This window comes from Schistocerca cancellata, chromosome 2 (genome assembly GCF_023864275.1).
Source record: "Schistocerca cancellata isolate TAMUIC-IGC-003103 chromosome 2, iqSchCanc2.1, whole genome shotgun sequence".
NCBI lineage: Eukaryota > Metazoa > Arthropoda > Insecta > Orthoptera > Acrididae > Schistocerca > Schistocerca cancellata.
In genome coordinates this window covers 698,069,434-698,095,115 of record NC_064627.1, presented here as the reverse complement: position 1 = coordinate 698,095,115, position 25,682 = coordinate 698,069,434, and the positions used below count along the sequence as shown (strand labels likewise).

At 39.4% G+C, this 25,682-nt stretch overlaps 1 protein-coding gene across 2 annotated transcripts in view; it reads right to left on the bottom strand.

The window, feature by feature from the left end:
• Nucleotides 1-25,682, bottom strand: part of LOC126162475 (protein brunelleschi) — a 272,584-nt gene that overhangs the window by 124,770 nt on the left and 122,132 nt on the right. For both annotated transcript variants that reach the window (XM_049919012.1, XM_049919011.1), the window contains exons 10-12: nt 16,795-17,068; nt 16,185-16,327; nt 4,226-4,311 (exon numbers count right to left, since the gene is read on the bottom strand). In XM_049919012.1, coding sequence (XP_049774969.1) covers nt 4,226-4,311; nt 16,185-16,327; nt 16,795-17,068 — 503 coding nt within the window. The remainder of the gene's footprint in view (nt 1-4,225; nt 4,312-16,184; nt 16,328-16,794; nt 17,069-25,682) is intronic.

The following is a 25,682-nucleotide window of genomic DNA, read 5'->3' as shown; positions in this document are numbered from 1 at the left end:
TTGTAGCGTATTCATCCATAGCTTTAGTAATTTCTCTGCACTTTCTTGATGCATAGGGCTTATGACTTAACTTCACTGACCACAGTTTCTTACAGGAGTAGCAGCTACCTCTGTAGTTGACTGATTCGGAGTATTTAATTCTTCCTCTATTGATGCAAAATCTGCATCATCTGCACCATGGGAGGCTTCTACTTATTCAGGTATTATCATTGTTGTAATTCTGTCAAAACATTTAAAAACACAAAATGTCATCACTGGAAACATCTTCACTTTGAAACAGAGTCTTCAAATGAGAACATTTATTCCCAACCTGGTCTTATACACACATCAAAAAAACTTTTGCATTACCTCAGTTCTGAGAGTTCCAGAACCTGTACAAAATATTGGAATAGAGATCACCATAAACATCATTTCTGCTCTTTTTATTGCTCATGAAAACCACACATTGCATGTTGTACCACCATACACTGAGACATTCAGAGGTGGTGGCTCAGATTGCTGTACATGCCAGTACCTCTAATACTCAGTAGCATGTCGTCTTAGCATTGATGCATGCCTGTATTCGTCATGGCATACTATCCACAAATTCATCAGTCACTGTTGGTCCATATTGTCCCACTCCTAAACGAAAATTCGGCGTAGATCCCTCAGAGTGGTTGGTGGGTTACATCCTCCATAAACAGGCATTTTCAATCTATTCCAGACATGTTCGATAGGGTTCGTGCCTGGAGAACATGCTGGCCACTCTACGTGAGCAATGTCATTATCCTGAAGGAAGTCATTCACAAGATGTGCACAATGGGGGCATGAATTGCTGTCCATGAAGACGAATGCCTCGCCAATATACTGCCAATATGGTTGCACTATCGATAGGAGGATGGGATCCACGTATTGTACAGCCGTTATGGCGCCTTCCATGGCCACCAGTGGCATACTTCAACCCCACATAATGCTACCCCAAATTAGCAGGGAACCTCCACCGTGGACAGTGTGTCTATGAGACATTCAGCCTGATCCGGTTGCCTCCAAACACATCTCCAACGATTGTCTGGTTGAAGGCATGTTCAACACTCATCAACAGCTGAATTGATATTTGTGAAAAATTCCTGGCAAGAGGTGCCAGAGTGCTTTGATTCATTTTCTTCTGAAGATGGAATGTGATGCCAATCCTGAGCAATCCATTCGGCATGTTGTTGGACCCATCTGTACCGCGCTGTTTGATGTCGTGTTTGCAAAGATGGACCTCGCCATGGGCATTGGGAATGAAGCTGCACATAATGCAGCCTATTGCCCACAGTCTGAGTCATAACATAACGTCCTATGGCTGCACAAAACACATTATTCAACATGGTGGCATTGCTGTCAGGGTTCCTCCAAGCCATAATCCGTAGGTAGCAGTCATCCACCACAGTAGTAGACCTTGGAGGGCCTGAGCAAGGCATGTCATCTAGAGTTCCTGTCTCTCTGTATCTCCTCCATGTCTGAACAACATCCTTTTGGTTCACTCTGAGATGCCTGGACACTTCCCTTGTTGAGAGCCATTCCTGGCATAAAGTAACGATACGGATGTGATCAAACCGTGGTATTGACTGTCTAGGCATGGCTGAACTACAGACAACACTAGCCGTATACCTCCGTCCTGGTGGAATGACTGGAACTGATTGGCTGTCGAACCCCTTCTGTCTAAGAGGCACTGCTCATGCATGGTTGTTTACATCTTTGGGTGGGTTTAGTGACATCTCTGAAAAGTCAAAAGGGACTGTGTCTGTGGCACAATATCCACAGTCAACATCTATCTTCAGGAGTTCTGGGAACTGGGGTGAGGCAAAACTTTTTTGACGTGTGTATATAACTCTTTTATGGATATGCAAATAGTCAGCAAACTTCACTCTCCTGTGGCCCCAGTCAGAAGACATTTCAAACAGTCCTTTTCACAAAACACACTGCAATTGTGTCAACTGGCAAATTCCTCACGAAAACACAGTACTCGCTCAATGGTCTCACACGTCTTAGAAGCCTCTTCAGTAAACAAATTAGCACTCAACAAATACAATTCAGAAACCTGCAATGAACAACCCAATAAAGAAACTGACAAGAAACTACAAAAAGTGTAAGAAATATGTGCAACAATGAAAGTGAAAAAAAATAACTGCGACAAAGAAAGTGATGAGAAATAACTGCAACAAAGACAATAAAATAAACATTGCAACAAAGAAATTAGTAAGAAAGAACTACAGTAAAAACATACATTACTCTTGAAAGTTGAAAAATAAGATTTTTTAAAATAAAACCTGTCCAACTTAAAAGTGGAAACTCTTCTTTACAGAGAAAACAGAAAAAAAATATCTAACTTTTCATTATAAGCATTTTTGAAAAAAAAAAAATAAAAATAAAAAAAAAAATCTGTAAATTATTAAAAACAAATTCAAAAGGCGACAGTAAAAGAACTTTGACAGATATATCCAAATGGAGGATACCATTGTAATCATAAAGCAATTGTCTTTCAAATAGAACAACTGTAACAAAATATCTCAAATTGTTCCAGAGATACAGCATTTTTTTTTTTTTTTTTTTAATTCTGAAATTCCCATCTTCAAAATGCTGTACGTAGTGTCATCTTTGGAGGCCTGTACGCCAGGGCAGAAATTTTTTTGGAAAAACAAAATAATACATGTTTCTTACTTACTCCTGAATTTTAACATACGCTAAATTCAATAACATCTGAGACTATGAAGGTAACACCCCCCCCCCCCCCACCCCCCTGCCTGAAGTGATACAGATTATGATAATAAAGTTACATAATTTTGTTTGTTTGTTTGTAAACATATGTCAGCAGTCCTGGTACACAATGATATTCCTGCACTCCAGTACTGCAGCACGCCACTAGAGGAGCCAAAATGAGGAGGCACAGCCTGTCGATGAAGAGGAATTTGTACAGAAATTCATTTTGAGCAACAACAGAAACAATGCACTCATGCCAGGCTAATCCATAGGACTCCTTCAGCTACCTGGGTTGGCCTGGCAAATATCAAGGACATCAATTTGTTGTAGAATTTTGGAACTGTGATAATATGACATGATTATTTTGTAAATAATAATAAACAATGTTCAATCATAAACAAGGATTTCACAAACAACAATCCTTACTTGATAGTTTTGTTTGTGGATCTACAGTGCTGTAAATAGTGCAATCCAAAGTTAATATCAGGTATCTTGGTTTCGACAAAGCTTTCAACATGGTTCCACATTACAACTTAATGATACTGATATGAGTTTATAATATAATGCTGGGCAGACCTCAACAAGAAAGTATATAAAACCAATCATATTCATGAAACATCAAATCACCTGTTACTTAAGGTCAATGTAGAAACAAAGCAACTTGTCTTTTGGACATACAAAAAGTAGTGCAACAGGAAAGTATCATAGTAATAAAAGAATAAATCCTAGGGCCAACAGGGGACCACATGTGGCTAATACAATGAAACCTACATACAATAGTCCTTCGGAAACTAGTTAAATGTCACGAGACATGTTATATTCATTTACATAAACAAATTTATGTAGTAAAATATATCTAAAAACAAAGATGATGAGACTTACCAAACAAAAGCGCTGGCAGGTTGATAGACACACAAACAAACACAAACATACACACAAAATTCAAGCTTTCGCAACAAACGGTTGCTTCGTCAGGAAAGAGGGAAGGAGAGGGAAAGACGAAAGGATGTGGGTTTTAAGGGAGAGTGTAAGGAGTCACTCCAATCCCGTGAGCGGAAAGACTTACCTTAGGGGGAAAAAAGGACAGGTATACACTCGCGCGCGCGCACACACACACACACACACACACACACACACACACACACACACACACATCCCAAATGTGTGTGTGTGTGCGCGCGAGTGTATCCCTTAAAACCCGCATCCTTTCGTCTTTCCCTCTCCTTCCCTCTTTCCTGACGAAGCAACCATTTGTTGCGAAAGCTTGAATTTTGTGTGTATGTTTGTGTTTGTTTGTGTGTCTATCGACCTGCCAGCACTTTTGTTTGGTAAGTCTCATCATCTTTGTTTTTAGACATATTTTTCCCACGTGGAATGTTTCCCTCTATTATATTCATATCATTAATTTATATAGTAAGATAGATACATTAAGTAAAACTATGAAAGTGCCAAACTTAGGAGTAAAAAAGAAAAATTAAAGTTGTTATGTCATCTATGCACCAACCATGTTTGAAACCATCAACTCCATCGGCAGCAAATTGTAAAATTCCATATGAACTTCACATGTGTCTCCAACGACCCAAAGGTAATCTGTCGGGGGAAAAAAAAGTTGAGTACTTGGCATTACTAATAACTTTGCACAATAAATTGATTACAGGAACTTAGCACACTATCAAACTTACTTCTTAGTGCACAAATTTAAAAAAGCAAACAAACTGAACCTGCAAAGATTTCAATATATGAAGTTTTCACTAACAAATAAGAAAAAAAGTCAAGCTGAAGAAAAGGTTGTACCCAATAACAGTACAAAATGCACCTGTTCCAACATGGCACAAAAACTTTTTAGCTTTTGCAATCAACTATTCATAGAAAGTTAGGAGCAGGGGGGAGACATAAGATAGACAGGATGCAGAAATGAACGAAAGTTTATGTTATGTAAGTATTAATAGGAATTATATTGTATCAAAAAGTATTAGTTTTAAAAAGTAGATATTCCTGAATTAAGTAAAAAGGCATTGCATAAAAAAGTTCCCTCTTGATTTCCCCAAAAGATGTCTAACAATGTCTTCCCTGTTTTCAATACAAGTAAACCCACGTAGATGATTATTTTTCCAATATTAATTTTAAAAACTTTTGTATCAACCCATTAGTCTTGTTATTGATATCATGCTCTGTCTTTTTCATTGAGAAAAAAAAGAGATATCCTGATAACTTGTTTTTCTATACTGAAAAATATTCTCTCTAAGTCAAGATCGCCAAAACATTGTGTAACTCATTTAGCTAATGGAAACACGTAGAAAAATAGTTTCTTTATACAATCTATATCTGAAGCATACCACAGATTTAACTGATCTAAGACATTTCATTTAATCTAGTATGTGGATTGTCCAATTCAGACTGGGATATTATTATTTATTTAATCGATTATCCCCCTTTAGGAGAGTGATTGAACTTGAATTTACAATTTTATTTTTGGATGATTTCCCTCTTCCTCTTCCAGGACCTCTTCAACCTCTCAGAATGTTGTCTCTTCCATTCGTCTGTCCACTTTTTACCAGGTTGTTGCATTGTTCTTAATCGAACTTCACATTCATGATTTTACTTTGGCACTCATTGCGGTCTTCAAGATTTTCTATGTTGCTCTGTTACATGTCCCTCTGGACCTCCTTTAGCCACTCCGTGCTGCACATTTACTCTTTGTTACGATGTTGAGTAGTTTCTTTGCTGTTCTGGTGTTCATCATTCAGCAGATGTGTGTGTAGAACTTTGCTCGTCATTTCCTGATTTCTTCGGTTATTGTGTTGGTCTTTTGATAGAGTTCGTTCTGAGGTCTCTTCATCCAAATGTCATTTTTGTTGATTGCTCTGTAAATTTTCCGAAGAATTTTTCATTCCTGTTTTCCTATTACCCTAATTTTGGAGTGACTACCAATTACCATTGTTTCAGCTGTGTACATTCCTTCTGGAAGAATCACAGTTTTGTAATGTCTCAGTTTTGCATCTGTCGAAATGCATTTCTTGTTGTAGTGTGCCCATGTTAATTTATACGCCTTTTGCAGCTTGCTGATCCTTTGTTCGTTGGCGATTCTGTTTAGTCCTGGTAACTGTATAGTTCTGCCAAGATATTTGAAGTGGCCGACTTGGGTGATGTTACTGTGTTTGATAGTCTGTCCCCCTGTGCTGTACTCCTGTTCTAATTTCAAAGGGTTCCGATATCTCACCCATGAATTTCACTTTTAAAGTTGTTCTTGTAAGTGTCTGTTCTATGATTTTTCCAGGTCTTTTGGTCGATTCTGAATTCTCCCATGGTCTTAAAGAGGGTTTCGCAGCCTATTGAGTCATAAGCTTTCCTGTAATTGATGAATTTAATTACTGTTGTTCTGCATTTTCCCATTTGTGGTATCGTCTTTAGGCTCCAGATCTGTTCCATACATGATCACTCTTTTCTGAATTCAGCCTGGTATTCACCAAGTAGTGGATTTGCCTGGGGCTCTATTCTGTTTAGGAATGCTTTGGAGAGGATTTTGTATGCCACTGGGAGCAGGGAGATTCCTCTGTTATAGTTGATGTCTGTCTTGTCACCCTTTCTATGTAACGAGTGGATCAGAGGTTATTTACAGACTTCTGGTATTTCCTCTGTCTCCCATATGTCTGACATTAGGTGATGAAGTTTCTGTGCCAGTGTAGGATCGTTCCGTTTCGAGAGTTCCGAGATAATCCCATCTTCTCCTGGTGCTTTGTAGTTCTTGAGCTGCTTGATTATCACCGTAATTTCTGTGAGATCTGGGGCTTTTGAGTCCAAGTGTGTTAATATCAGGGGAGTGAAGTCAAGCTTTTCCTGTGGTGGTTCACAGTTAAGAATGGAGCAGAAATATTGGGTTAATATTTTGCAGTTGTTTTTTGAGTTGGTTTGCAATGATTTGTCGGTTCTTTTGAAGCACAGACTGGGTGCTTGGTATCCCTATAGGTTTTCTCTAAATGTTTTGTAGAAATTTCTTGTATAATTTTTGTTGAAATCCAGTTGAATTTCATGGAGTCTATTGTTGTCACAGCCTCAATTTTCTTTCTGAATCACCTTTGCAGTCTGTTTTCGAGTTCAAAGAAAGTTGTCCCAGTTTTTCTCAGTTATGTGGCTGTTTAATTTTTTCCAGGCTGTTACTCAGTTGTCTACTGGCTGACTGAAGACTGTGTTCCACCAGCAGAGTTTTCTGGTGCGAAGGGGCAGTCCTAGTTTCACAGCTTCCTGAATTTTCTTTGTTAGTTTCTTCCAGCCTGTTGTCCGCCCCCGGTAGCTGAATGGTCAGCGTGACAGTCAGTCAATCCTAAGGGCCCGGGTTCGATTCCCGGCTGGGTCGGAGATTTTCTCTGCTCAGGGACTAGGTGTTGTGTTGTCCTAATCATCATCATTTCATCCCCATCGACGCGCAGGTCGCCGAAGTGGCGTCAAATCGAAAGACCTGCACCAGGCGAACGGTCTACCCGACGGGAGGCCCTCGCCACATGACATTTCATTTCCAGCCTGTCAATTTTTCCTGATTAATTTGTTTGATGATTTGTGCTTTGTTGCATTTCAGGTATTCCGGATCTGTCTTCATGTTTTATGGTGGACATTTTTTCCTTCTATTGGGCTGAAAATTTGTCTTTATTTGTAGGAGATGATGGTCTGATTCAAAAGTGCCTTTGAAAGGTCTTCAGACTGGGATATATTAGTAGTCTTGAGAACTAATGTGGATTGTCCAATCCGGATTGTGATGTATTAGTAACCTTGAGAACAAAAAATTAGCTACTATTTAAAGATAATATGTTTTCCTGTGAGGCATGTTAGTAGGAGAACATATTGCTCTACCCAAAGTGACAATCAGGGGTAGCACATCAGTTCTTTCATTCCTCGTGTTCCTTATTTAGTAGTTGCCAATAAGAAATCTTTTTTTTTGTTTTTTTTCCACATCGGTAACATCATAAGAAAACAATAGCTACCGAACGGATGGATATCACTATCATGGTTTATGTGGCAATACTAAACATGATTTTACAAAACTATTATTAGTTGTTGTTGTTATGGTCTTCAGTCCTGAGACTGGTTTGATGCAGCTCTCCATGCTAATCTATCCTGTGCAAGCTTCTTCATCTCCCAGCACCTACTGCAACCTACATCCTTATTAATCTGCTTAGTGTATTCATCTCTTGGTCTCCCTCTACGATTTTCACCCTCCACGCTGCCCTCCAATGCTAAATTTGTGATCCCTTGATGCCTCAGGACATGTCCTACCAGCCGATCCCTTCTTCTAGTCAAGTTGTGCCACAAACTTCTCTTCTCCCCAATCCTATTCAATACCTCCTCCTTAGTTACATGATCTACCCACCTAATCTTCAACATTCTTCTGTATCACCACATTTCGAAAGCTTCTATTCTCTTCTTGCCTAAACTATTTATCATCCATGTTTCACTTCCATACATGGCTACACTCCATACTTTCAGAAACAACTTCCTGACATTTAAGTCTATACTCGATGTTAACAAATTTCTCTTCCTCAGAAACGCTTTCCTTGCCATTGCCAGTATACATTTTATATCCTCTCTACTTCGACCATCATCAGTTATTTTGCTCCCCAAATAGCAAAACTCTTTTACTACTTTAAGTGCCTCATTTCCTAATCTAATTCCCTCAGCATCACCCGACTTAATTCGACTACATTCCATTATCCTAGTTTTGCTTTTGTTGATGTTCATCTTATTCCTCCTTTCAAGACACTGTCCATTCCATTCAACTGCTCTTCCAAGTCCTTTGCTGTCTCTGACAGAATTACAATGTCATCGGCGAACCTCAAAGTTTTTATTTCTTCTCCATGGATTTTAATACCTACTCCAAATTTTTCTTTTGTTTCCTTTACTGCTTGCTCAATATACAGATTGAATAACATCGGGGAGAGGCTACTACCCTGTCTCACTCCCTTCCCAACCACTGCTTCCCTTTCATGCCCCTCGACTCTTATAACTGCCATCTGGTTTCTATACAAATTGTAAATAGCCTTTCGCTCCCTGTATTTTACCCCTGCCACCTTTAGAATTTGAAAGAGAGTATTCCAGTCGACATTGTCAAAAGCTTTCTCTAAGTCTACAAATGCTAGAAACGTAGGTTTGCCTTTCCTTAATCTTTCTTCTAAGATAAGTCGTAAGGTCAGTATTGCCTCACGTGTTCCAATATTTCTACGGAATCCAAGCTGATCTTCCCTGAGGTCGGTTTCTACTAGTTTTTCCATTCGTCTGTAAAGAATTCACATTAGTGTTTTGCAGCCGTGACTTATTAAACTGATAGTTCGGTAATTTTCACATCTGTCATCACCTGTTTTCTTTGGGATTGGAATTATTATATTCTTCTTGAAGTCTGAGGGTATTATGCCTGTCTCATACTTCTTGCTCACCAGATGGAAGAGTTTTGTCAGGACTGGCTCTCCCAAGGCTAACAGTAGTTCTAATGGGATGTTGTCTACTCCCGGGGCCTTGTTTCGTCTCAGGTCTTTCAGTGCTCTGTCAAACTCTTCACGCAGTATCGTATCTCCCATTTCATCTTCATCTACATTCTCTTCGATTTCCATAATATTGTCCGCAAGTACATCGCCCTTGTATAGACCCTCTATATACTCCTTCCACCTTTCTGTTTTCCCCTCTTTGCTTAGAACTGGGCTTCCATCCGAGCTCTTGATATTCATACAAGTGGCTCTCTTTTCTCCAAAGGGCTCTTTAATTTTCCTGTAGGCTGTATCTATCTTACCCCTAGTGAGATAAGCTTCCACATCCTTACATCTGTCCTCTAGCCATCCCTGCTTAGCCATTTTGCACTTCCTGTCGATCTCATTTTTGAGGCGTTCGTATTCCTTTTTGCCTGCTTCATTTAATGCATTTTTATATTTTCTCCTTTCATCAATTAAATTCAATATTTTTCCTGTTACCCAAGGATTTCTACTAGCCCTCGTCTTTTTACCTACTTGATCCTCTGCTGCCTTCACTACTTCATCCCTCAGAGCTACCCGCTCATCTTCTACTGTATTTCTTTCCCCCATTCCTGTCAATTGTTCCTTTATGCTCTCCCTGAAACTCTGTGCAACCTCTGGTTTAGTCAGTTTATCCAGGTCCCATCTCCTTAAATTCCCACCTTTTTGCAATTTCTTCAGTTTTAATCTACAGTTCATAACCAATAGATTGTGCTCAGAGTCCACATCTGCCCCTGGAAATGTCCTACAATTTAAAACCTGGTTCCTAAATCTCTGTCTTACCATTATATAGTCTATCTGAAACCTTCTAGTATCTCCAGGGTTCTTCCATGTATACAACCTTCTTTCATGATTCTTGAACCAAGTGTTAACTATGATTAAGTTATGCTCTGTGCAAAATTCTAACAGACGGCTTCCTCTTTCATTTCTTAGCCCCAATCCACATTCACCTACTATGTTTCCTTCCATCCCTTTTCCTACTGTCGAATTCCAGTTAAATTTTCGTCTCCCTTCACTACCTGAATAATTTATTTTATCTCATCATACATTTCTTCAATTTCTTCATCATCTGCAGAGCTAGTTGGCATATAAACTTTTACTACTGTAGTAGGCATGGGCTTCGTGTCTATCTTGGCCACTATAATACGTTCACTATGCTGTTTGTAGTAGCTTACCCGCACTCCTATTATTTTATTCATTATTAAACCTACTCCTGCATTACCCCTATTTGATTTTGTATTTATAACCCTGTATTCACCTGACCAGAAGTCCTGTTCCTCCTGCCACCGAACTTCACTAATTCCCACTATATCTAACTTTAACCTATCCATTTCCCTTTTTAAATTTTCTAACCTACCTGCCCAATTGAGAGATCTGACATTCCATGCTCCGATCCGTAGAATGCCAGTTTTCTTTCTCCTGATAATGATGTCCTCTTGAGTAGTCCCCGCCCGGAGATCCGAATGGGGGACTATTTTACCTCCGGAATATTTTACCCAAGAGGACGCCATCATCATTGAACCATACAGTAAAGCTGCATGCCCTCGGGAAAAATTACGGCTGTAGTTTCCCCTTGCTTTTAGCCGTTCACAGTACCACAACAGCAAGGCCGTTTTGGTTAATGTTACAAGGCCAGATCAGTCAATCATCCAGACTGTTGCCCCTGCAACTACTGAAAAGGCTGCTGCCCCTCTTCAGGAACCACACATTTGTCTGGCCTCTCAACAGATACCCCTCCGTTGTGGTTGCACCTATGGTACGGCTATCTGTATTGTTGAGGCACGCAAGCCTCCCCACCAACGGCAAGGTCCATGGTTCATGGGGGGGAGGACTATTATGAGTATGTACAATAATAGTATTTGGGCAACAACATTTTTTTAGCTATGTATAAATTACTGTTTGAATAAACAGATGAAATTCGAAACTGAAGAGTTTAACAATGAATGTCTGCACATGTTGGCACAAAACTGCAGTCTCCGGCAGCAGTTCTGATGACGTCACAGACTATCTGTTGCATGGATACATATAAATGATTCAGTGTGCTGAGCTTGTTTCACTTTGAAACAGCTATTCGAGGATTTATAGCTCCCAGCACTAGGAGACTGTACATTAGGCAGAGAAATATGCTTGGACCAAAGCCTTATGTTCATAAAACAAAAAGCATCAAGGATGCAAATACTGGCCATCAAAGCCTGTACTGTATGATACGGGTTCATTCTTCAATTTCTGCAACTAATACTGACAATATAGTAAAAGTCTATACAGAAAATGCCTGTCAGGGCTCTACGTTATATGTGCGATTTTGCTTGATGTGTTAGTCCTGTGTGGTTTCATCAGCACTGTTTTTATTCTGTTAGTCTATAAATATTTTATGTTCAATATAATGTTAGGAAGTCGATCATAAAAATAATGATGGCTCAAAATGCACACTATTATGAGGATGTGGTGTCATCACTCTTCGAAACTGTGTAAGTTTCTCAGTGAAATAGGTCATTGTTCTTTTCTGACTGTTTACATTCATTGTCATTTGAAAAAGTTATTAAAATCACTATAGAAGTTTGCACATTTCATAACGCTAAATTACCATGAGGTTAAAGAAAGTATATGTTCAAAATGAACATGTGGCCTTTGCGTAAACAGTCACAATTTATGTTAACAGGGTTGTATTTCTGAACTTTACTCTCACTATTTTGTGCTCACAACAATACTGAGCATTATTTCCTTTATAAGACTGTGACAATGGAATGGATCTTATTGGTTTCTGTTTATTTCCATCTTTGGCAAAAGATGTCTGATGACTTATCCAAAATTTAAATAACACTTTCACAATCAAAATTATTGCATCATTAGTACAATCAGTAGGTACAGTTTAACTCTTACACAACACGACTATATGAAATCATGTTTCCCTCATAACAGGATATTTTACAGCAATGTTCCAACATTAATATTAGAGATGGTTTTAATTTGACTTTCTTTGGATTCAATTGATTTTTCTCTTTAATTGATGGTGGTGAAGTTAGTTTGCACAAAGATGTTGAGTTTCTGGAGTATTGAGACCAACTGCTCTTCTTTGGAAGACGCACTGGTTTCAGAGCATTTAATGGTTCAGAGAAAGCTTTCTCTGTGCACATGATGTAGAGCTGGGATGATGATGAAGAACCGCTATCAATGACAAACTTCTTTAAAACTGTTTCAAACGATGCGGTGAATGTCAAACACTGCACCACCTTGAAAGCCTTCTCATTCTTACCATTCACTATTCTCCTTGTGACCTTCAGTTCATGAATTATTCTCTTCTTGACACAAAAATGACAACACCTGCCTCATATGGAATGATCACCTAAACAATTTATGTGCTTCAATACAGATTTGCATGGTTCATTGCTTTATGTGCCTTTGATTTGTATGTAAGTTACTACATATAACATCACTATTGCAATTGTAAGTTCTATGTCTAAACATTAGGCATTACAAACACCTTGTAGGCTCGTTACAGGGTGACAATTATTGAACTACATGAAAAAATTGTTAATTAGTTACAAAACATGGCATGCACACATTTTCTTCAACATGTAAATGACACTACAGATATTTGGATTTAGGTTATGACATGTTCAATATGCCTGATGTGGTGCAGATGAATAGTGCAATGCTGCATGATCCGCTGAAGTGTTGGAACATCGATACTGTCAATGACCTCCTGAATGGCTGTTTTCAGCTCAGCAATGGCTTTGGGGTTACTGCTGTACACCTTTTCTTTAATATAGCCCCACAAAAAGGCATCACATGTGTTCCGACACAGATAATACGGCAGCCAATCGAGATCCATGCCAGTGCCCCAGAGCCAGAAAGCACTCCTCAAAGTGCACCTTCCTGCTTCAATGGAGTTGAGCTACATCTTGCATGAACCACATCTTGTCGAAATTGGGGTGACTTTGGATAATGGGGATGAAATCATCTTCCAGAACTTTCACGTACTGTTTGGTAGTCACTGTACCATCAAGAAATATTACACCGATTATTCCATGACTGGTCATTGCACACCACACAGTCACCCATTGAGAGTTAAGACACTTCTCGATCGCAAAATGTGTAATCAAAGTCCCCCATATGTATCAATTTTGCTTATTGATGAACTCATCCAAATGAAAGTGGGCTTCATTGCTAACCAAACCATACTAATTCCTATCATGCCCTGTGGCCAACCCAGCAGTTTGAAGATCCTAATGCAAACCATTCAGAAGTTATGACCATTTTATTTCATATAGTTCAATAATTGTCAACCTGTATAAAGGACCCACCTTTGAGGCAGAAAAACCCAGCTATGATATATTCTGATAATACTGGACAGTTGAATGTTAAAATAGATTTCTTCATATTATTCACCTCACATTTCCCCATTATTCTTGTCATTCGTTGGGGTCCATTTTCTTTATGTTGTGACAAGTAACTAATCATATGCTGAAATGAAAGTCTTATGCATTTCGGTAGTCATATTGTTGTCAATTTAATCTTTGGCCCCTAAAAACTTACACACAGTCCTTGTCTATAGTGCATCATTTAACTCCTTTCAAAGATCCAGAAACTTTTTCGAAAACTTTGTCAACATAAGAGTGGAGATATTTTCAAAGGATTGGCTTCACTCTTGATGAGTATATGTGAATTTTGGCAAACTTGAATTTGTTACTCACTCCACCATAAATTTTGCATTTGTTTTCTAATGAAGACCACCTATCCAGTCTGACTTTGCAGGTTGGGTAGTAGTAATCTCTGGTGGATTTCTCTTCCATCAGAAGTATGAGCAGTAACAATCATTCAGTTCCAAGAGGCACTAAGGAAATAAACCTCTCACACAGATCTCTCTTTAGTTAGGAAAGGCTCATGCAACTTAAATGCAGCAGGTACCTCGTAAGTTGTCCATTATTTACTATTATGCCTCAACAGCCATCCATCCCATCAGCAAATAGTGCACCTTGAAGATAAAAGATTTTTACCAACCTTTTAAACCGGGCAGTTAAGACGCTTTGCTTTCTAAATCACACAACACACCATCATCAAGCCTTGTTATTGCTGAAGCATGTCCAGAGGTTGTGAACCTTGAGTGTAACTTCCACACACTGCCATTCCTGACTTGACCCATGGGGGCAACCAGAAGTTAGCATTTCAGTGTGGAAAGGAAAACAGAATTACAAATACTCCAGACCATACACCCACCAATCATGTGATCACAAAAGAGCTTTGAGGCTCCTGGGAATATTAATTACCTTGCAAAGAGGGGAGGGAGGTGAAACAGAAAAATCTGATAAGCAGCCTGCTCTGACAATGCAATTTGGAGTATGAATTGTTGGAATGTTCATCCTAATTCACCAGATTTAGTACACTCTGACTTCCATTTATTCTCACACTTGAACGAATTTTGTGGTTTGAAAATGTTTTGAGTCCAAAGAAGAAGTTACGGCAGGTGTAGATCAGTATTTTGAAGACCTTTCAAAATCTCAATGCAGGGATGAATCTCATGATTGAAAAAATGTTGTACAAAAGAAGATTCAATTAAGTTTAAAAAAGTTCATTTTTAACCTATGTAGCACAGTCTTTCACTGCCAGCTCAACAAGGTTTCAATGTGTTCTTATAATTTTTAATATAGACCTGCGTTTTGCAGCTATTACAGGTTACCATCTTTCACAAAGACACTAACAAACTCTTGTTTTAGTTAGGGGGAGTGCTCCAGAGATGCTTTGTTGGCTATCATTTAAAATTTCTGTTTTGCTAGATAACCTTAGGCATCTATTGAGTGCCACTGCTCCACATTTCTGATGGAATTTGTAATTGACAGTACACCTCATTCCTTGAGAGTGAGTATTTACAACTACTCATTACATGGTCTTTTGTACTGTTGGCTGTTCAGTGCTGGCAATTTTCTTATTACAGTATGCTTCTACATTTTCATTTTATGGCAGAGAGTTGCCAGTTAGTAGAGTAGGTAGTTCAGAAGAATGCTACTGAGAGTTGACGTGGGGAAACAATTCTTCTCAGTCCCTTCCACCTCACAGCACGTAATCTTTTATATTATTGGCTATCTGAAAAATATTTCCCATCTACTGTAGTAGTTTTCAATGTCAGCCTTATTAGTTTCACTGTTCATCATTTATGGCCTACGTATTTCTTTTATTTTTATGTACAACAAAGGAGAAAATTCTTGTGAAGTGTGTGCAGGCATCACATCTCCTTGTAGGCAAGAACTGGCTGAGTGAGCCCAAGTACGAGTAATGATGTAAAAGAAAAATATGAAACATGCGGTATCAGAAAAAATGCATTTCAGTAGGTGCATATATAGCACCAGTGCTGAAACTTCCTGGCAGATTAAAACTGTGTGACGAAGAGAAATTTGAACATAGAACTTTTGCCCATGGAAAGCAGGAAAAGAAGTTAGTGGCAGAAGTAAAGCTGTGGAGTAGGTCGTGAGTTGTGCTTGGATAGGTCAGACAATAAAGCACTTGCCACAAAAGGCATAGGTCCAAGATTCGAACCCCAGTCTTTGACACAGTTTTAATCTGCCAGGATGCTACAAATCAGCACATACTCAAGTTACAAAGTGAAAATTCATTCTGGGAACACCGGTATTAATAAACTATGTATGCAAAAAAAAACTGAAATCACATACACAATATTGAAGAATCAGACCGATGGTATAAGAACACTGAAGAGGTGAGATGATTAAATAGTCTTATATTCACATTGCTTGAACAGGGGAAAAATATTAGCAATGTCAGAAGGCTTGCAAGCAAGCAAGCAAACAAACAAACAAATAGGTGTTAAGTTTTAAATATTCACAGTCTTTATAGCCATTCTTTCTCATTGCCCAGACACAATTTTTATATGAACACAAATGATACTTTATCAGTATGCCAAAAGATATTCATTAATGATTGGAAAACTGACATTACAAACTTGTCATGAAATTGACTCACCCATTTTAGAACTTGATGATGTACTTTTCCTGTCTAGGGAACCAAAGTGAATTGGTGTAAACAGAAATGGGCCTGAATCCTCTTTCAGTTTTTCTATTTTCTGTGGTCGAAGATGTGGTACTAAATTTTGAAGAGTGAAACACCTATAAAATAAAATACCGTCTACTATATATATTACTAAGAACTGCTCACACTGTCAAAATTGAGACGTACTGAAAAGTAGCCTGAAAATTATTTGCATAGATACATATAAATCAGTATAACTTTAAAATAATTTTCACATAACGTATTCCTAATATACCATCACATACAATAAAAACCTTGCTAGATATGAGTTGCAGAATGAATGTCAAATGAGGGGAAGGAACTGGAGAAAGAATAGGAATTAGAGATGAGCTTTCAGGGTGAGAGGTAGGAACAGATGATGTAATGCAGGGCGATGGGCAGAAACTGGACACATGTGCAGGAGAATAGGTGAGAAGTGGGGGCAAGGGGCAGGAAGTGGGGGCAAGGGGCATGAAATTACATGCCATCTGTATTAGACAGTAATTTTTCATGTATAAAACTCAAGACAAAACTTTCAATATTACTTGAATTATTGTCAACTTACTTCAACTGTGGTAGATGAGTAAGATTCGCTGGTGGTACTACAGTCCCAGAGTCAAGAACAAGTGGTACTGGTGCTCCTTCACACTGTGCTGCCAATGCTTGTAACTGCATAGCGAGGTCCTTACGTTCTGCTTGAGACAATGCACCCCAAAGAGCTTGGAGGAGGAATGTAGTGTGTCTTGTTGCTAACGCTGAATGGCCCATACGTCGGGCAGCTACAACCAGTTCCTGCACAAGTTGAACTTGGAGAACTGGCCATCCGTGCACACTGCCATCTATAAATACATAGCATTAGTGTACTGCCACGACACATTTCAGCTAAGATACATGGAAACAAAAAGTTTCATCCCCAGAAAATAATGTTCAGCCAATGAAAGAACAATACTCTGAATAAGGTTAGAATAATTCTCTACAGGTATGCCTCTTTTGTAGAACAGTACAAAATAACAAACATGTTCTGATTTCTACATTGGTACGATTAACACCAAGTTATTAGTTACGATGCAAGGGCATAGACAGAGGGTATATATTGGCAGTACTCAATATCCTCTTTCAAAGCATGCTCTACAGCATGGCAATAGTGACCTCTGTGAATGTTTCACCACATGTGCCATGTGGATTTTCTTCCCTGGCACCAATTTCTCACAACCTCACAGTTTGGAACTATTGTTACAACAGGTGCTTGGTTCTCACTATTCATTTGACAAACTTATGTTAATTTTTGTGGTCTCAGCATTTCTTGTCAGTAAGCATTCCTTTTCTGCACTCCCATTTAGTTTTCTATATCTTTTATTTTCCAACTGATCTACCCCCCCCCCCACCCACCCACCCTACATTTGTCTACCACACACTTAGCTTTCTGTTCTTGTTGTCTTTTGCATGATATTTTCCAGTAAAGTCTGTCTTGCTTATTACCTTGTCTTCCACCTTTAAGCTCCGAGGTTTTCAAAACTAATCTGGTGCACATACCAACAATTGGCTTTCCGCTCTCGTCCCATCTGGTAAGTCTCCCCCAATTCTGAGTTCTCAGCGACTCTTTAATAATCCTCCCCTTTTCCTAAAACTCATCACAGTCTTTTTCCTTCATATGTCTTCCTTTCCGTTCAAGGGTTCTGTCAGAAGGAAAAGCCACTGGCTCCAAACACTTACACATTTCCCTATCCTTTATGCATTTTTCTCTCCTGTTGCCACTCAGTGAGCAGATATTTTTACCTATCCAATAATATTAAATCATGAAAAATTAGTACCTAATGTACACAAGATTTTGCAAACAAATGGGAACACTGACCCCAAATACACAAACTTCATCTACAAGTTTGCAAAGTTCTTGCTTTGTTCTCGTACATATGCTTGTAAGAGTTATGCTGGTGTTCCATAAATACCCAAAGCATCCATCCCTTCCAAGTTCATGCACATATCTTTTTGAAGTTCAGAAATAAATATTGATTCTGTACTGGACCAGGTCAATGGCCATTTTCATCACGAACTGAAATACATGTCACACAAACTATTTCATGACACACAAACTATAGCAGTACCTGATACATACAAATACTTGGAGTACCTGACAAAAAGACTTTTTTATTACAGAAATTTAGTAAACAAATAGTAAAGCATTATTTTACATATGCAATCAATACCACTTATTGTCACGTCGTTTTTATGACATACTGGATATAATAGAGAAATCTAATGGTCCCGTCTATATCATATGTAAACACTATACTTAAAAAATTGCTTAGTACTTCATTTATTATGGCTTAACATATAAAACGACATTTTTTATTATATTTTTGGAGGAATATATTTGATATAATGTCCAATTTTCATTTTCGTTTGTTATGTATTTGGGGATTACTAACAACAATGTAATGCTTATTTTCAAACTATTGTTTTCCGCAGATTGTTGTCTTCAATTCAGACATTAAAACCAATGCATCATCAAATGCAAAATGCATACACGCATCTTAAATGTGAAAAACAAACAAAGATAACTGATTACCTTAAGCAGAACAGTATGTTACTGCATTGCAAATGTGAAAAACAAACAAAGATAACTGATTACCTTAAGCAGAACAGTATGTTACTGCATTGCATTTTAATGTTAAAGCACTTAGTTAAAAAACTTAACAACCCTGTCTTTGCTGCAACTGAAGAAAATTAGAAAATTAAATTCCAGTATGAGTTATTTTTTCAAAGTGCAGAAGTGGAATAACAGTGTACTCACTAATGATGTTTTGTGGTTATATGTGTGATATTTTCTGTGTACTACAGTAGGTACACTACATTACATTTGTACAACATTTTAATGAGAAATGTATCAGAAAGTGTAGGCCTTCATGTAATGCATGTATAGAATACTGTCTTTTCATTTCATCATTGTTGCTATAAACCACTTACAGTAAGTTTTAAACATGCCAACATTTTATCTCATTTATTATCCAAGGCCATGTTTGACATTACCGAACAATTTACACTGCTGCTACTTCTTCCTTCCTTTTACATTTTGCTGGCATTTTATTGTTGTATGTACTACATAAACATAAGAAAACTCCCTCACTGTCCACAAATACTGAACTCTAAACACTACAGGTATTCTGTATTCCTTCTACTTTTAGAAGTGTTAACTCTATGGTGGTCTAAGATTTACTGATATGAAATCTTTATTAAAAAAAAAAAGTTTTTGTGACTATCGGCTAAACACTGGTCCCTTCGACATCGTTATGACTGGTTTCAACTGTATTCAAAGATAAAAATTTATGTTCAAATGATGACGCTAACAGAAAAATTATTAAATTATTATTAAAATTTATGCTTATTTTTCATATTTTGGCTTAATTGCAAATTGCAATTACATTTGTCATTATTGTTATTTGCATAATTTATTCTGGGTAATAATTTGAAAGCATTTGTAAAATAAAAAGTTGATCAAATATAAATTTCACTGGATGTAAAAAATTGGTACTCTTCAGATCACTGTCCTGCAGGTTCCTGTATCTCTGGTCTCCTTGACCAAACATGTTTTTGGCATGTGTTAGTAGTAGGCAGGAATCTGTTCTTTTGCAAGCTGAAGTTGATGTATGTACTTGGTGGGTATGGTTGTTGGCATATACTGCCATGCTGAATAATTGTAATTTCATCATTGTGGCAACAAAAAGAAATATTACAGTTTCACCATGCTGTGTTCTTATCTGAAATACAAAAACTGCATCATACTTACTAGACATAAATTACTGTATTATCACAAAGAGCCACTTTTTCAGCCAGCCAAATTTTCTTTAAGCAGCCACAAGAAACAGATATGATTAAATATTGTGCGATATTCCTTCTCAGACATTTCTTAGCTGCACTATACTGTTGTTGTCATAGCTAAAACATGTACTTGATTTGACATTTTTTCAAATTATAAGATCTTACCCATTTTTCACAACAACAGAGGGGAGCATGGTTGCAAATCTCTCATATCTATTTGCAACATGTCCTCACTTCAAATTTAGCAAAGAATCTTTTACATCTTCTCGAATTATTTTCTGTTTACATTACACAATTATCTTTTCCATCTTGTCACATTTTCTGTTTCCATTACAAATTAAATCATTTATTGTTTGAAGTTCTTTGACTACGCAGACGCATGTCCACAAAGCTCTCACTAAGACAAGTGATTAATATTGAAATAAGAGCTAATTTAGTTAGTATTGAAGTGTAGACTAGTACATTTACTACTTCTCTAGGCTATCTATTGATGGTTTCACTTTTCTGAGCATATTCTGTAAAGTCTGTTACTTGTTTGTTTTGTTTACATTTTAAGCGTAAATTTCATGTGAGTGTAGATATTTATTTTTGACTGGATCATTTTTTCTGCCACCATCCTCATCCCTAGCCAGAACCCAGTTCCTGCGTTGTTGCTTGGCTCATGGAATCCCCCCGAATGGCCTTACCATCAAATTACCCGTCTCTGGCTGCCACACCTCCTTCCACAATGACCCCCATCTGTTCAGATTGCGCCAATCTTTAGCCCTCACCAACACAGCCCTGCAAAACCATATCAACCAAATACAAACCTCCTTGCAGTACCTTCTCTCAATCCAGAAACTTTTCCTGCTATGCAATCCCAAATTCCTGGAACCCGTAACACACATTCAAACTCTTGCCCTGCATGAACTTGAGCAACATGCACAATGCCACCTCAAATGATCTCCCACCAGCACGCAGAATCCAGGACCTGATGAGACCCATACAACAGTAATGAACCTTTCCTCCAGAAGCCTTAGCCCCACAAAAATATCACTCCTTTCCAAAGGCTTCACCTTTTGCCCCACTCCCAAATTCAATCACGCAGTACTTGTTAAAGACCTCTCCTTCTCCCTGTCCCTACAGTGGAAACACTTTTTCGCCACCAAAGACCAATATTGAACCCTGCCTAACTCAGTTCACTCCTCAATCCAACTATGGTCTGCCCCCACTGCCCCCATATCATACTCTGTTAAGTTTCCAGAATTTCTTAACCTCGAACCTTGCCTCATCATCATTCCCCAAATCCCTCAACATGCAAACTAGCCTTACATCTGCAGAAAGAACCACAGTCCACCATCTAAAAACTGATCCACCACTGTTGTTTCGAATCGCAAGGATTATCGGAGGAACAACTCTGCCAGCTGTCAGATACATCAAATACAAACCTTGCCACAGTGACCCAATTCCAGAAATCCAGCAGGATCTACAGTCTCTCTTCAAATCCTTAGGCTCATGCCAGAACCTTTCCCCAGAGTCCATACCTCTATTCACCCCTACCCCTCCCTTCAATCCTACCTTCTGCATGCTTCCATAAATCTAACCACCCAGGATGCCCCTATGTTGCTGGTTACTGTGCCCCCACTGAAATAATCTTTGCTCTCAAAGACCAACACCACCTGCCTCTTTACCGAGCAAGGTGGCACAGTGGTTATCACACTGGACTCGCATTCGGGAGGACGACGGTTCAATCCCGCATCCGGCCATCCTGATTTAGGTTTTCCGTGATTTCCCTAAATCGCTCCAGGCAAATGCCGGGATGGTTCCTTTGAAAGGGCACGGCCTACTTCCTTCCCCGTCCTTCCCTAACCCGATGAGACCGATGACCTTGCAGTTTGGTCTCTTCCCCCAAAAAACAACCCAACAACAACAACCTACCTCTTACCTGGAACCTACCCTCCTACATAAAATATACCAACCATTTCCTTCACCAACTCTCCACAGTTCCTATCCCTTTATCACACAATTCTCTGCTGTTAACTATTGATGCCACCTCCCTTTACACTAACATTCCTAATGCCCATGGCCTTACTGCTATTGAACACTACCTTTCCCAATGTCCGATGGATTCCAGACCAACAATCTCCTTCCTACTTGCCATGACCAAACATATCCTCACCCACAATTACTTCTCCTTTGAAGGCACTACCTACAAACAAATCCGGCATACAGCTATGGGCACCCGCAAGGCACCATCCTACGCCAACCTTTTCATGGGCCATCTAGAGGAATCCTTCCTAAACACCTAGAGTCCTAAACCCCTCACCTGGTTCAGATTCACTGATGACATCTTTGGGATCTGGACCGATGATGAGGACACCCTATTCACATTCCTCCAGAAACTCAACAAATTCTCCCCCATTTGCTTCACCTCGTCCAATTCAACCTAACAAGCCACCTTCCTTGATGTTGACCTCCACCTCAAAGATGGCTACATCAGTATCTCCATCCATATCAAACCTATTAACCACCAGCAATACCTCCGTTCTGACAGCTGCCACCTGTTCCATACCAAGAAGTCCCTTCCATACAGCCTAGTCACCTGTGGTCATCACATATGCAGTGACAAGTGGTCCCTCTTGAAATGTACCGAGGGTGTCACTGAAGCCTTCACAGACCATAATTATCCTCCCAACCTTGTATAAAAACAAATCTCCCATGCTTTATCTATCCAGTCTCCCACCACCTCCCAAAGTCCTGCAATCCAGCCACAGGGGAACATTGCCCTTGTAACTCAGTACCACCCAGGACTGGAGCAACTGAATTATGTACTCCACCAGGGTTTCAACTACCTCTCGTTACGCCCTGAAATGAGAAACGTCCTGCCCACTATCCTTCCCATCTCTCCCACAGTGGTATTCGGCCATCCACTGAAACTATGCAATACACTCATCCATCCTTACACAACCCCTGCTCCCAATCCCTTACCTCATGGCTCATATCCCAGTAAAAGACTTAGATGCGAGACCTGTCCCATACATTCTCGCACCACCAGCTGCTCCAGTCTGGTCACTAACATCACCTATACCATCAAAGGCAGGGCTACCTGTGAAACCAGTCATGTGGTCTACAAGCTAAGCTGCAACCACAGTGCTGCATTCTATGTAGGCATGACAACAAACAAGCTGTCTGCTCACATGCATGGCCACCGACAAACTGTGGCCAAGAAACAAGTAGACCACCCTGTTGCTGAATGCACTGCCAAACATGATACCTCTCATCTCAATGACTGCTTCACAGATTGTACCATATGGATCTTACCCACCAACACCAGCTTTTCTGAATTGCGCAGGTGGGAAGTTTCCCTGCAATACATCCTATGTTTCCATAACCCTCCTGACCTCAACCTTCATTAATCACTGTTCTCATCCACCCAGCCCCTTCCCTGTTCCCATTCCAGCACCGAACAGCTGTCATTCCACCATCACACCCAGTCTTTTTACTTCTCTCCTTTTCTGCTCCTCCAGCCCCCCCACCCTTTCCTCCTCACCTCTGCCCTTTGTCTAACCTGCAGCACAACACCGTCCACCAACCCTACAATACTATCCCTCCCACATCCCGCTCCAGCCTCCCCCTTACCACCACCAGTCGCCACCCCCATCATGCATTGGTGCTGCTGCTCGCAGTATGGTTTCAGTTGCCTGAGACTGCAGTCATATGTGTGAGTTGATTGTGTGTTTGTGGCAGTCTTTCTGTTATGCCTATTTGCACCTTAGCATCTCCGCTATATGGTGAGTGGCAACTTTCCTTTTCATAATATTGATTGACTAGACTTAGCAGTTCAAAGTTAAATTACTTCATGTGTGTTATATAGAGTATAGGTAGTTCATTAAAACTTTCAAACATAGGTTTAAAAGTATTCTTACATTAGCGCTTAGTTACATATTAGTACAGGTTACGAAACTTCTGTGTTCTTGTGCCAAGTTATTCTCTGCCTTTGTGTGAATTTTTCTACCAAACCACGTGTAACAAATGTGGTGGTTGCCATAGAAATCTGAAGCAGAGGGTGTTCGTGAAGACTGTAGGTTACGATTGCATTGGGGCAAATGTAGCTGTGAGGAAACGGGGTAGATAATGAGGCTCTTTCATGGCAATGTAGGTTATGTAAGGAGGACAGAAAATTCGCTGAACAGGAGTCAATAATTTGTGTCCTTAAGGCTGAATTAAAAAACACAAATTTGGAATTATGTAGGCTAAGGGAGGAAAAAGAGACGGTTTGCTCAGAAAAGCTAGTAAAGCAAAGGGCGGAAAAGGGAAACTGTTGTGAACTTTCAAAATTCAGTTAGTACATCAGTTTGGTTTGCTATCTGAAGTAGTGTAGGAAGGGCATCATCCAGATGCAGTTGAATGTAGGTCGAGATAGAATATTAGCTTAAAGAAAAAAAAAAAGACAGTTTGGGACCAAATCGGAATAGGAAAAGATGAATTTTGGTTCTAGATAGCAGTCAAGGGAGGGCTGTAGGCCAGCAGCTTCGGGGGAAATTAGGAGCAGGGCACTAGGTCACAAGTTTTGTGAAACCAAGTGCTAGCCTTAGCCAGGCGACACAAAATTAGGTCAGCTATGCAGGGACTTTGAGAAGGAAGATCAGATAATTATAGTTGGGGGAGCAGGAAACAGCTTGGCTACGAATCCTAGATATAGTATTAGGAGAGACCTGGATAAAATAGAGCAGAAACTGGGCACACAAATGTGGGGTTTATGGAAGTCTTTCAGCACCATGATCTACCCTCGGTAATCACTGCTGTAAGGCATGTTGACACTGAGCTGAACAGGAAGCTCCAGATATTGGCAAAATCTCACTTAAGTGTTGTTCCAGTTGATGCTATTGGTAGGTGAGGATACACTACACGCAGCCTGCACCTAAGGAGGAAGGGGAAAATTCACTTAGCTTCTCTATTAGCAGGTACTGTAAAAAGGTGTGGGGGGGGGGGGGGGGGGGGAGGGGGCGGCGGCACAGTCACATATGGGATGGTACCTCTGGTTAATGGGACCAGGTAGACAGGCTTTTTAGGTTAAAGCCAAAGCCCAGCCAGACAACAACCAAGAAAAATAGAATAAAAGAAGCTTCATGTACAGTAAATAGGGATAAAGCTAAGGGCAGTATCAACTTTTTTCGTCAAAATATCGGGGGAATAAAAAATAAAATAGGTGAGCTGTTAGTGTGTTTAGATGATCTCAAAAATAAAAACAGAGATTGTCTATCTGAACACTGCATAACTGGGGATGGAAAGTGTCAGTATGAATGGGTATAATTTAGCATGTTACACTTGCAGATCTAGTATGGATAAAGGAGGAGTTGCCATTTACACAAAACTAGGGTATAACTACAACACTGTAGAATTAATCAAGTTTTGTGGCAATCAGCACTTCGAAGTTTGCACAGGTGAACCATGGCTAGATAATAGCGCTGATATTAGCAACAATGTACAGCTGCCCATTAGGAGATTGGGAGTTTGAGTGCCTATTATGCTGTCTGCCAGACAAAAAGAAAAATTTATGCATCTGTGGTGATTTCAACGTAAACTTTCTAAGCAATTCTGATAGAAAAAGCAAACTAAAAGTGTTATCTGTAAATGTAGGCTTCCACAGCTGTTGTC